This window comes from Sceloporus undulatus, chromosome 2, assembly GCF_019175285.1.
Source record: "Sceloporus undulatus isolate JIND9_A2432 ecotype Alabama chromosome 2, SceUnd_v1.1, whole genome shotgun sequence".
Classification (NCBI taxonomy): Eukaryota; Metazoa; Chordata; class Lepidosauria; order Squamata; family Phrynosomatidae; genus Sceloporus; species Sceloporus undulatus.
The window spans coordinates 85,158,430-85,171,210 of NC_056523.1; the positions used below are offsets into that span (position 1 = coordinate 85,158,430).

General features: G+C 39.2%; 1 protein-coding gene across 1 annotated transcript in view; it reads right to left on the minus strand.

Moving 5' to 3' along the window:
* Positions 1-681: 681 nt before the first annotated feature.
* ITK (IL2 inducible T cell kinase) overlaps positions 682-12,781 on the minus strand; it is a 46,372-nt gene continuing 34,272 nt past the window's right edge. Inside the window, exons 12-17 of the mRNA XM_042452153.1 lie at positions 11,022-11,193; positions 9,451-9,667; positions 8,029-8,093; positions 6,679-6,797; positions 4,486-4,643; positions 682-1,194 (exon numbers count right to left, since the gene is read on the minus strand). Coding sequence (XP_042308087.1) covers positions 1,123-1,194; positions 4,486-4,643; positions 6,679-6,797; positions 8,029-8,093; positions 9,451-9,667; positions 11,022-11,193 — 803 coding nt within the window. The 3' untranslated portion in view covers positions 682-1,122. The remainder of the gene's footprint in view (positions 1,195-4,485; positions 4,644-6,678; positions 6,798-8,028; positions 8,094-9,450; positions 9,668-11,021; positions 11,194-12,781) is intronic.

Sequence of the window (12,781 nt, forward strand, 5' to 3'; positions counted from 1 at the left end):
GTTTTTAAAATACAGTAACATAATTTCTTTCTCCAGCAGCAAACTCTACTAAATGTTTAGAAAAATCTATCCCACACCTTTTACTGTGTCATGTAGAATTTGAAGATTCAAGATTCTTCTAATCATTCATTTTATATGCCAGGGTAGGCAGGACCAGTAAGAGCCAGCACGGTATAGTGGTTTGAGTGTTGGACTACGACTCTGGAGACCAAGATTTGAACCGCCACTCAGTCATGGAAATTCACTGGGTGGCCTTAGGCAAGTCACACTCTTTCAGTTTCAGAGGGTGGAAAAGGCAAAGCCCTTCTGAACAAATCTTGCCAAGAAAACCCCATAACAGATTTACCTTAGCATTGCCGTAAGTCAGAGATAACTTGAAGGCACACAGTAACAAAGGCAGTCCATTCATATTTTCCTCAATATTAGATGCAGTGACTTGCTCTCTGTTGTTATTCCATGCAATTTATTTTTAAAAGAAGATTACAGTGGACCCTTGTTATACGCTGGGGTTTGGTTCCAAGATTCCCCTGTGTATAACAAAATCCATGTATGCTCAAGTCCCATTAAATATAATGACGTAGCAAAATGGTGTCCCTAATAAAAAATGGAACATCAAGGTAAATTTATACTTTTTTGGAACATTTTCAAACTGTGTATGTTTGAATCCGTGTATAAAAAATCCGTGCATAAGAAGGGCCGACTATGTTTCAAATTTGCTATCAAAACAGTTGTTTACAAATAGCTGAGTAACTGAATTCAGTTTCAACTAAGTTTGATCAGTCAGAGTCACATTTTAGTTTCCATGATTATTGGACCTTCTTAAAGAAGCAGAAGGTCCCAGCTCTGCAAAGCAGTTGCAGCTGCTTTATCCTAAGTGCTGTTGTTGTTCCTGTCGCCATCACCTTGTGAAAGGAAAGATGGGCTTCTGAAATCTCAAGGAAGAGTTTGTCAGATTATAAAACACAATGTTGACTGCATCTTGCATCTTCTCGGCTTGCACATCTTACAAAAACAGCCAGGATCCCATCCTAATTGGCTACCGCTACAAAATTCAGATAGGAGATCCACCTGCTCAAGACTTGTATGAGAAAGATCATGTCTTCCATACCTTCTCAAACTCCTTTAAAGGTCAGATTCTGAGATTTCATTGAGCTGATACAGCAGGACCGAGAAGGGTGGTCTGTCCTCTTGCTTCTACAAGGAAAAAAGTGGGAAGATAAAAAAATTACTTTTGTGAAGCCACTTAGGAAGGTGATACTGAAACTTTTTAGCAAGGCTACAACAATATATGTTGCACATTCCATGATGAAAGGAATAGACTGAAGTTCTTAAGTAATTACAGTCAGGTCTGTCTCATATAACAAACAATTCCTTTTGGTAGCAATGAAAGCCTCTTCTCATCTTGCGGACTGATAAATGATATTTATTTATTTATTTTAAATAAACTTTTAAAACCATCTGGAAGTAAAAGCCTGAGTAAAATTATAATGGAAGAAGTTGCCCATTTTGACATAGGAAATCTGTTAGAAAGCTTTCTTTTTCATCCCCCCCCCATGTTAGAAGCACAAATATTTAATCCTGTCATGGAACATGATAACAAACTTTTTCTCTTAAAGAGGGTTAAATATAACTTTAAGCATAGGGTGGTGCAGACTGAAGAATAATGTTTACTCATTGAGAAATGATGGGCCTCATGGCCACTTCCCCTCCAAAACTAGTAATGAAAAGTTATTTTCATTCAGCCTTCTCCACTTACTGGGAAAATGTTGATAACCAAGACAAACTGGGAGTCAGTATGATTTTAGACAGAGAGAAAATAATTTTCCTACTTAAGCGAATAGGTACTGACATTATATATAATCCTTCCAATTTACTGCAAGTAAAAATATGTACAGGCTGAGTCTCTCTTATCTGAAATGCTTGGGACTGAAGTGTTTTGGATTTTGGAATACTTGTATTTGCATACACACACACACACACACACAGTGATATGAAGATCACTATGGAGACTTGGAGATGGGGCCCAAGTCTAAACACAAAATTCATTCATGTTTCATATACACCTTATACATAGTTCGAACGTAATATTTTAAAATAATTTTTGCATGAACCAAAGTTTTGTGTTCATTGAACCATCAGAAAGCAAAAATGTGCTACTATTTCAGACCCTTTTGTTTTTTGGAGTATTTTGGATTTGGGAATTTCAGATAAGGGAGACTCAACCTGTCTAATTAAAATGATCATATAATCTCCCCCCCCCCCCCCCCCTCTTTTCCCTTTCCCCCCCATTTCCCCTGTGATTTCCTTATATCTACTTCAGATTGGAGGCCCCTCTGGGATAAGGACCAATCAAACTTATCCCTTGTAAACAATTATGCAAAGAATGGAAATGCTACATTTTTGACCTACAGGTCCCAGTATTCCCCCATCAAAATGGCTGCAGGTTATGTTGTCTGTGTGATTCTATATGCTGTAGTTCAAAAACTATGTGTTCTAAATTCTGAAGTCAGCATGGCCTATAGCCACTTTGGTATCAATTACATAGAAAGAGAAGCTTAGTCAGACAGTTGTCTGAATGATTTTTTGTGGTTTTTTTGGGCTATGTGGCCATGTTCTAGAAGAGTTTCTTCCTGATGTTTCGCCAGCATCTGTGGCTGGCATCTTCAGAGATGCCAGTCACAGATGCTGGTAAAACCTCAGGAAGAAACTTTTCTAGAACATGGCCACATAGCCCGAAAAGCCCACAAAAATCTATGGATGCTGGCCATGAAAGCCTTCAACTTCACAGTTGTCTGAATGCATGGAAGATGAAAGTGTAGTAGGAATGAGGCCACATTCTGAAGCCCCTGCAGATCCTTCATCACAGGAGTATTGAAACCATGTTGGGATGGGCACAGTTACAATGTTCTATGCAGACCATGATGCTCATATCCTGATGTGTGGGATGCTTAGATTTCTGTTCATGCCTGCCTCCCTACAGCCTGTTTAGCTCTCTACACTGAGAGGCTGGATGTGTGTATGCGTATGTATGAAGAGGAAGTTTTGAACTGTAGGAATTAAGTAGATCTTGGAAAAATTACTTTTTGAGTTATATCTGTAACATTCCCCCCCCCCAAAAAAAACTTTCCCAAGTTCATAAAGTTGTGTATATATGCCTCTCCCCACAAGAAGGAGCTTGTGGAGTTATGGATCATGTAGTTTGAGAATGGTGCTGGTTCAAGTAAGCTCTGCCATGGGTCCAGGGATTCTGGATTCACAATTTTGGTACCACTTCTCTTCTGTTCCTCAGATAAGTAGCCTAAAGCAGCCAAGAGCTTTACTGCACAGAAACTGGAAAATCGGAAAATATGTGAACAGAGATGGAAACATCTTGAGATCTATGTTAGTTCTTATTCCCAAGAGGTCAGTTCCTATTTCCTAGGGTTTCATAAACTAGATACTGATATTTTCCTTGTGCTTCTGGATGTGTTAATAGTACATAGATGCTGTTCAAGATCTGAAACAAACTGTAGCTGAAGAGTTGTAACTTACAAGCTGCTGGGAACACCCACAAACTACCCAGAGCTGAGGTTTCCAGGCAGGTCACTGAGTATACACTTGACTTGAAAAAGCTCTGAAGGAATACCAGCTAATGCACCTTAAATAATGGATCAGATTACCTTCTGACTGCACCATGCCTCTGCTGTGAGCTGGCAATATTTTTAAAGGGAAACTTGGCATGAAGTCCTAGACTCAGCTGTCATTGGGCATTCCCAGAGTTTTCTAAGTTAAGAGGAGCTGAGGGCCTTTGGGAAACTGATGTGTACTGGTAAGTAAAGCAGAAAGAATTAGATCCCTCTCCTAATGGAGCATCTGGCCTTAGAAGCTAATTAGAAATTCCCCCCCCCCGGTTGAGGATGGATTGTTCCTCTGCAAATTGGGCACCAGGCAGGTTTAGAAAAAGTAGGATGTCTGAGGTCAGCTTCTCCTGAGCAGTCTTTGCATAAGCCATTCTCTTCTGCTTTAGAATCTCTGTGGAATGTGTTCAACGGCTGGGTCACAACAATATACTACTTGCCTGTATAATTTCCCTCCAATCTTTAGTATTCCATCCTTTGGAATAGTATGCCATCATGACATCCTTGGAGTTTCAGTGTCAGTGAGAATCCTGTCTTGCAAACCATCTTTCATATAATTTGGAGTTTATTTAATCTTCACACATTATTCAAAGGAGAAGCAGCTGGTGGCTCCTACGTCAGTGGGGCAGTGGATTCATTCCAGGTTTTAATCCAAATATTAAACAGTCTGTCCAAGGTGCTGAACTCTTTCCCTAAAAGAAATCAACACCTTGGAGAGCTTATTTTATGCTCACAGGAAAACCTGGAGTGGATTCATCCCCCCACTTCTATGGAAGACACCCAAGAGTAAATAGGTCACTGTTGTTTTGGATTCTCTTTTAGAAGTCCATGTCTAATCACCTTCTTGCAGTAAGTATGTTGTACTGACCTCACTCCAGCAACTTCTCATGAGCTTGTAAATAGTATTGGAAGACAGTCTGGGTTTATACAAACGAGCACCAGCACTGATGTCTTCTACCACTTCAGCATTGGTCTTGTTCTCATAAGGTATTTTGCCTTCACTGAATATCTCCCACATCAATACACCTGAAACAAAACAAGAAAGACATTGGGTAAGTCACACTCTTTCAGTATGAGAGAAAGGCTATGGCAAATCTCCTCCAAATAAATCTTGCCAAGGGAAACCTAGGAGAAGGTCACCTTAAATCAGAATTGAGTTGAAAGCACATAAGAACAACAACAAAGCATAGTCATGTTAATGCGATAATTGACCTTCTTTTGTGGAATTCTGAGGTTTGTAGTTTAATGGGGCCTAATAATAATAATAAATAATAGTTTATTTATATTTCCTGCTTTTCCCTGCAGATCGAAGCGGGATCACATCAGTAAAAATACAGCACAATACATAGATACATCAGTAAAACATTAAAATTACTATTAATCCAATAAAATAACAAATCATCATCTAATCATCCAGTAGTCATACCGTGATAATCAAGGGTGGAGCATTTCAATCTGGTAATCCTTATATATGATCGGGTGGGTACCTCTCCGGCTGAGAATTCTAAATGCCCCTTCCTAAACTACAAATCCCAGGATTCCACAGGAGGCAGCCATAGCAGTTAGAATGGAATAATAGAGCTATAACAGTGTAGTGTGATATTGTACTATGTCTCTTCATGATCCATTTCCTAATCTGTCGCCTAATGCTAAAGATGATTTTTCCAAAGAAACTGAAAGAGTTTCCTGTAGACATATCTATCTCCTGGTTCTTTGAGTAAGGAGACACTGTGTGCTTGCCACTGCCTGCCTATACATTCTGCTGTTTGGTGTTTATTTATCTATTAATATTCCACCTTTCTCCCTGCATAGGACTCAAGTTCTCTTCAAGTCATTTCTCTTTATACTGTTACCATTACTTTTGCAGCTGCTGCTACAATTACATCTATAATTACATTAGAATCAGAAAATGTTATCTGACACTTTGTGACTGATTCACCATTGATAGTCTCAGGTGAATGACATAAACTTTCTTGTGTTACTGAGTCCCCACCTTCACAGGAATCGAAAACCAAATTGGCTCTTTTTAAAACATTTGGGAAAAACAAAACACCAACCAGAAGGAAAATATGTTTCAGTTGGATTAAAATAAATCCTTGAACAGTTCTTGTTCTATATATGAATGAGAAGAATCTTCCAAACCAACAGGCATCAATTCGAAAACAATAAACAAAATGGAAACATTTCATTTTGATGCAGTAAAGCATTTTTTCCTCCTATGAAAGAAGTCATATGTGTTGTCAGACATTCCTGTCTCTGGGCTAAATCTATGTTCGTTTCTGTTATGCATTGGCAACCCATGATCCCAAGCACAGAGAGGCACCTCTTCCTGCAGTGGTAGGATAAAGCACCCCACTTTTGTGTGGTTGGTCCACTTTTGTCTGGTATTACTGAGTAATACTTGTTCTTAAAGCATTCTAAAAGCATTTGTACACTTAAGAAATGTACTCTCGGGACCCTTTTGGTTCTGAAGAAAATGCAGTATTAAAGTATTCTTCAGTTGCTCACTTGCAAATACAGGTTAGTTCTCATGCTGTCAGTATTTTCATCCATGTCACATGTTGGACTGTGACTCTGGAGAGCAGGATTATTCATGTAACCCACTGGGGACCTTAGGCAAGGCACATGCTCTCAACCTCAGGGGAAGGCAATGGCAAACCTCTGCTGAACAAATATTGCCAAGAAAACCCCATGATAGAGTTGCCTTAGGTTTGGAAACAACTTGATGGCATACAACAACAACAACAACAACAACAACAATGTACTAAAATAGTTTAATACTTCACAAAAAATTCTGTGATAATAATTCATGAAGAATGCTGACACCTGCAAACTTTCCCCTTGTTTATAGAAGACATTAAATCAAATATGGATTACTATTGGGTTTTTTTTTAAATAAAAATGTTTGAAATAGCTTTATTAAAAAAACTTCACAAAAAAGGCTATAGAGAAGAAGTGGAAACTTCTTATAGTAATATTACTAAAACTAGACTGTTTTTCAGACAAAGATGTTGAAGAACTGCATGAATTGTAGGGTTTTTTTAAAATTAAAAGCTCTTACCAAATGACCACACATCAGATTTGGTGCTATACCGGCTATAGGAAAACACCTCTGGTGCTGACCACCTGATGGGGAATTTGGTACCCATGGAGCTGGTATATTGGTCATCAAGAACATACCTAGAACAGACAAACATTATAAATCAGTATTCCAAATATCAAAGCTTTACACAGATACCACTGCTCATGGTGAAACACTACAAGTCTGTGACAAGATGTATTTCAAAAACTTACAGAAGTATTCATTTGATGTAGTGTGTTATGCTGACATAGAACAAATTGTTTCTTTATATGCAAGGTGCAAATGTAATCAGAATATGCATCAAAAAGTCTAACTAAATAGTCCACTGCTTCTGGTTCCTTGATATCTATCAATATAATTGTTTGAACAGTGTCATTTGCAGGAACCATAGCTGGGAAAGCTACATTTTTGGACTACAGCTGCCAGTGTCCCACAGCAATGATTGATACAGCTATGCTACCTGGAAGCCTAGGTATCTGTTATTCCACAAAGTATATTTTCCATGCTCTGCTGTTTACCTGGCTTAATACAGTGGGCAGTACTGTAACCTTATTTGTAAGAGAATATGATTTTATACTACACTACAGCCATGGCATTATCAGGTATTTACCACCTTTAGAAAAGCAAGAATTCCAAAATGTTTGTGGAAAAGGGAGAAAATCAGGCTGAGCTAGAGCCATGCTACTCCAAGTGGTGGTCACTGGAGAGTTTCCATGAAATAAAGAAATAGTTGTAGCCAATGACCACAAGCAGTGCTTGTCCCTGGTGTGATGTGGAAACAACTGCCAGTCCCCCATACCAGACAGCTTAAGAAGCAGTGAGCCACAAAATATAAGTGGAACATATTTAGCTCATCACTTGTAAAATCAGTTCTGGAAAATAGTAGATGAAGTTAAAAAAGGAAGTGGTTTACAGATGACATAGTGGATTTTTGTTTGTTTGTTTTAGAAGGCTGAATGTGGTATAACAAAGGTATCATTTCCTGTAGTATTCACATACATCTCATTATTGTCTCTGTGCACAACATTTATTGAGTTTTGATGTCAAAAGCTAAAAAAATCAGGCGGAAGATGGCAGTAGGGCAAAAGATATCTGTTGCTAAACCATAATGTGTCTAGCACCTTTGGTTGTCCTTTAAATAGCTCTAGTGGAAGGCAGGAGTTACAGGAAGTCACATTAAGAATGGAACAGACAAGTGCTCCAGATCAAATGCAGGTTTTTCTGCTACTATGAGCTTGGTATTCAGTGCACTTCAAAAGGAAGAAACAACATCAGTGGAATTCCAGCCATGGAATAAATGGTTAGTTATGCATACAAGGTTCAAATTACCGTGACATTCCAAAATCTGACACTTTGACAACTTGGAATTCTCCTACCAAACAATTCCTAGCAGCCTATGGAGAAGGGAGAAACAGAGGATATTAGTAAGGCTGAACAGAAACTATACATTTTTTAAAGAGGTATTTTTGGCTATGTTGAAAAATAAAAACAGGGCTCGTCTTTGGACACTTTTTCAATTATTAGCTGTGCAAATAACTATTTAGTCCTGCTCTCTCTTGCTTTCCTTACAGGCCCTGTCTTCATATAGCCCAATTTAATTACCTAGGGCAGTGTAATTACGCCACACTGTTCACTACATGGCCCCTGACTTTCAAGAGTCTGCAGATTTTCAGATGTGGGGAAAAGGCATACTCCCAGCATAACTGCATGATCACACTGAATATTTCCAGATGACATCGCACTCATCCAGGACTTATCCAGTGAAGTTCCAGGAATGGTTTGTTGCTAGAGCATTCCTGGATCTTCACCAGATAAGTCCTGGATGAGTGTGATGTGTCTGAAAAATCTTCAGCGCGATCATGTGATTAAGCCGGGAGTATGCCTTTTACTCCTGACTTTTTTCCTGAAAATCTGAAAATCTCCTATTGAATGGAATTCACCCAAGAAAGTTTGCTCACATGCTCTAGCAGAAGTGGGAATCATACAAGCCTCCAAATGTTGTTGAACTATAGTACCTACAATCCTTTGCCAGCACAGCAAATGGTGAAAAATATTGAGAACTACAGGCCAACAGTACCTGGAGGGCTGCATAATACCCAGCCTATGGCAATTTTGTTTTCCCTGACAAATATCACATAGGTTTCATTTATACTACACATTTATATCACTTTCATATCACTTTAACTGTTATGGCTATATAATATGGAATCCTGGGATTTGTAGTTTGGGGAGGCATTAGAGAACCTTCTGGCAGAGAATTCTGCATACCTCACAAAACAACTAATCCCAAGATTCCAAAGGATGGAGTTTTATGGCAGTTGAAGTGGTTGTGTGATGTGAAAGAGTCCATAGTGACATCTGATTTGATATCCCATTTGGTTTATGATTTACAAATGTCTGGGATGACCCACATATATGGCTGCAAAAAGTAGCAATCAAAAGGAGAAACTGGCATTAAAGCATCAATAGATATGAGAACAATGGCATTACAGGACAGAAAAACCCCCAAAAGATAAATATTTTATAAATGAAGAATTTTTTATGAAATACCTCATGCCAGGTCACAGCCATTACTTCCAGTTCAGTTACGGAGATGGAAAAATATTTGAGGCAGCCCAAATTATTCCAGACTTAAGGATTATAAAGTGTTGATCATTTGGCTTTCTTTCTATTTTTGTTTCCTTGTTTTGTTTTGTTTTTTGTGGAGCTAGTGGTTTATTTACAACAGACATAGACATGACCCTGACATACCAGGTCCCTGTGGATGACAGACGCCTGTTCCAGATAAGCCATCCCTTCACACACATCTTGGCACATTCCCAGGAGGTCTTCCTTTGAGAAGCTCCCCCGCTGCCTCTTGAGGAAATCAGACAGGCATCCATTCTCCATGAACTCAAACACTAGGCACATGGGAGCTTGTTGCATGCAGACCCCATGCAGCTGGACTAATTTGGGGTGAGACAGTTTCCTGTTGATATAGAAGAAAGCATCAGTGTTGTCATGTCTAGTCTTTTGGAGAAAATGATATAAGGGCTTGTTCTACAGGACATATAAGAAAGGAGCAAGAGAATGAATCTGAAAGAAGAAAGACAAACCCTGGAATGGTTCTATAAACACATTAAGGGAGAGGAGATTCTGAAGCTCCTGGAAAATTTCATAACACACTTTTCTCACCACACTTGAAAACCAAAATCAATTTCCCACTGCTTGGGCATATAAACAAAACTGTATTGCCATTTCCCCTGTTTTCCACCAATTAAAAGCCTTGGCAAACTTAAATTAGGAACTGGAGAAGTTTGTTTAAATCGCTCATGCAATTTCCCCAACATATCTAGTTCCTGAAAATATAAGAGCCAAACCCTACATTTATAACTGGCTATTTTAAAATTTTGAGGGTTTTACAAGAATCTTTTAGTTTCTGATCTTTAGAAATGTTAAGGCTACATTTTTTATCATTCCTTTGAGACCATGAGGGCTAGAAAAATACTACCTCAAAATGACAGCAAAAGTTTGTAGAACTCTCAAAAGAGTTTTTGAATCAAAAATCTTAAGGACTACAGCATTAAGCTGGACTAGACACTTAGCTCAATGGTAGAGCATCTGGTTTAGATGCACATCGTCTCAAATTTAGTCCCTGGAATCTCCATGGAAAATTCAGAAAGACTATCCTGGAGACACATGGTAGATGAGCCAGATGGAGCAAGATATGCCAGCTTTCTATGCTCTAACATTACTCTAAAGCAGGGAGTGGGCAATGTTCAGCCTGTGAGCCACACATGAGCCCCAGGCCCCCAAGAGGTAATTTCCCCCTATTTTTTAAAAGCTCCAAAGGCTCTCTGGGGTATGAAGTTCATTTCTTTCATGTTTGGAGCCCCCTTGAGCCTTCCAGGGACTAAGAAAATGTTTGATTATTTTAATCCTCAAAATGCCCTCTAGGGGCATGAGGGCATTTGCTCCATGTTTCTGCCCCTCTCCAACCACTGTAGTCACTACAGAAGTCTCTTTTGAAACAGGAGATGAACACGAAATGACTTCTGCTCACTTCTTGTTGGGCCTAAAAATGGCCTGTGAAGGCCCCAAAACTTGGTAAAAATGCCCCCATTTCCCCTCAAGAGTGGAGGCAAAAAATACTTTTTATTTATTTTCTATTCTTTATTTTATTTAATTTTTTTGGCAGACATGAGTCTGGTGGGTGGTGCAAACCTCCAAAGTTTCAGGGGGGACCAATGTGCTCCCCTGATGTCCGCAGGTTCCCACTCCTGCTCTATAGTTTCATCTCGGCATGAAGTTATAGACCTTGACATGTCATTTGTGCTTCTTACATCATGACTTGGGCCTCCTCAAGAAAGTCTTCTTCTGACATTGCTCCTGTGCGAATAGTCTTTATGGCCACTTTTATCTGATCAAGCCAATAGCCAAGATGCACCACTCCAAATTGGCCAACACCAATTTCTTGCTCAAAGGTTAGTTCTTGAGGGCTAATCATCCATTTTCCTAGGATATGGAAGAAGAAATACACTTTAAAAAACCAATTATTTCTCTGGGAAACAAAAAAAAATGCAGCAAGTGGCTTGTTACAATATCCTGTAAATATGGCAATATTTTAAAAATTGTTTTTGGTTGCATTTAGTTAGGAAAAGGGAAAAAGGATGGGGAAAGGGGATTTAGCAGCACCTTTAATATTTATTTCTACATTAATTATTGTAATTTCAAGTGTACTTGTTTATATCTACTGATGTGAAAGCATTTAATGAGGTGGATTATAATTCATGAAAGCTCATGCTGAAATAAATCAGTTAGCTTTAAGGGTGTTGTTAGTTCCTCCCCTGTTCCTTTTTCTGCTGCACAGGTATTAGACTAACACAGCTATTTCCTTGATAATGTATTTAATTATACAGTGGACCCTTGTTATACGCTGAAGTTTGGTTCCAAGATCCCCCATGAATAACAAAATTCGTGGATGCTCAAGTCCCATTAAATATAATGACATAGCAAAATGGTGTCCCTTATAAAAATGGAAAATCAAGGTTTGATATTTGAAATCTATATGCTTGAATCCATGTATAAAAAATCAGTGTATAAGAAGGGCCGACTGTATAGGCCCGGTACAAACGTCTTTTGTTGCTGCATAGAAGCGCTGCAGCAACCAAATTGCATGACGCTGCTGCACAGCAAAAAAGAAGCACTAAAAAGTGGCTCTTTTTTGCGCCTCCACAAGCAGCCTGCGGTGGCATGAACATTTCACTGCTGCACTGCTCCATTTGGATGCAGCACAGCAGTGGCATCATCGCTATGCGCACAATCTATATGGCACTGCACAGCAATGACACCCTAGTCACGTGCTAGGGTTGTGGGAAGTGTTGGCGCTCCGCTCCGAGGCAACCCTAGCACATGACGAGGGCGTCATTTAGGGCCCATTTGTACTGGGCCATAGTTAGGATACTCAGAATTATAATGGAGTGAGATTGATTCATGAAGTCATTTGAAACTCTCCAATCTGAAGCCCTAGTGTAACATCTAATTTGTGTAAAGGTTTTCAGGTTGTCCAAGATGTCATTATTCCTCTTGCAGATGATGGACCCCATTCTGAGATGAGACAACACTCTTTGGTTCTCTGAGACTAGAGAGATATTCAGATGGGCAAAAGTGACAGGAGCATAGTGCAATGCTCCTGTCAGTTTCACACAAATGTGCAGAGATTATTAGATGATGTCACATGATGTTGCAATAATCCCATCATTATCCCGTGGATAAAGAAGAGTTTTCCAGCAGCTTTTCATTCATGGAAAACTCCCGTCAATGAAAAGTGGCTGGCAAACTCCTCTTTTTTCACAGAATAATGACAAGATAATCTCCACCAATTGTGCTTAACTCCCATCCCTCCCAATTTAAACCCTTGTACTGTACATATATACATCAATTATACAATCAGAATGCCTGCCCTGCATTTCCCTTTTATTCCCAATTGATTCCATGGGTCTACTTTAGTTGGAACTGACAGGTCACTCTCTCTCAGCCTCATTAGAAGGCAATGGCAAACCTCCTCTGAAGAGAATGTAAGCAGGAAGAAAAGGGTCAGTTC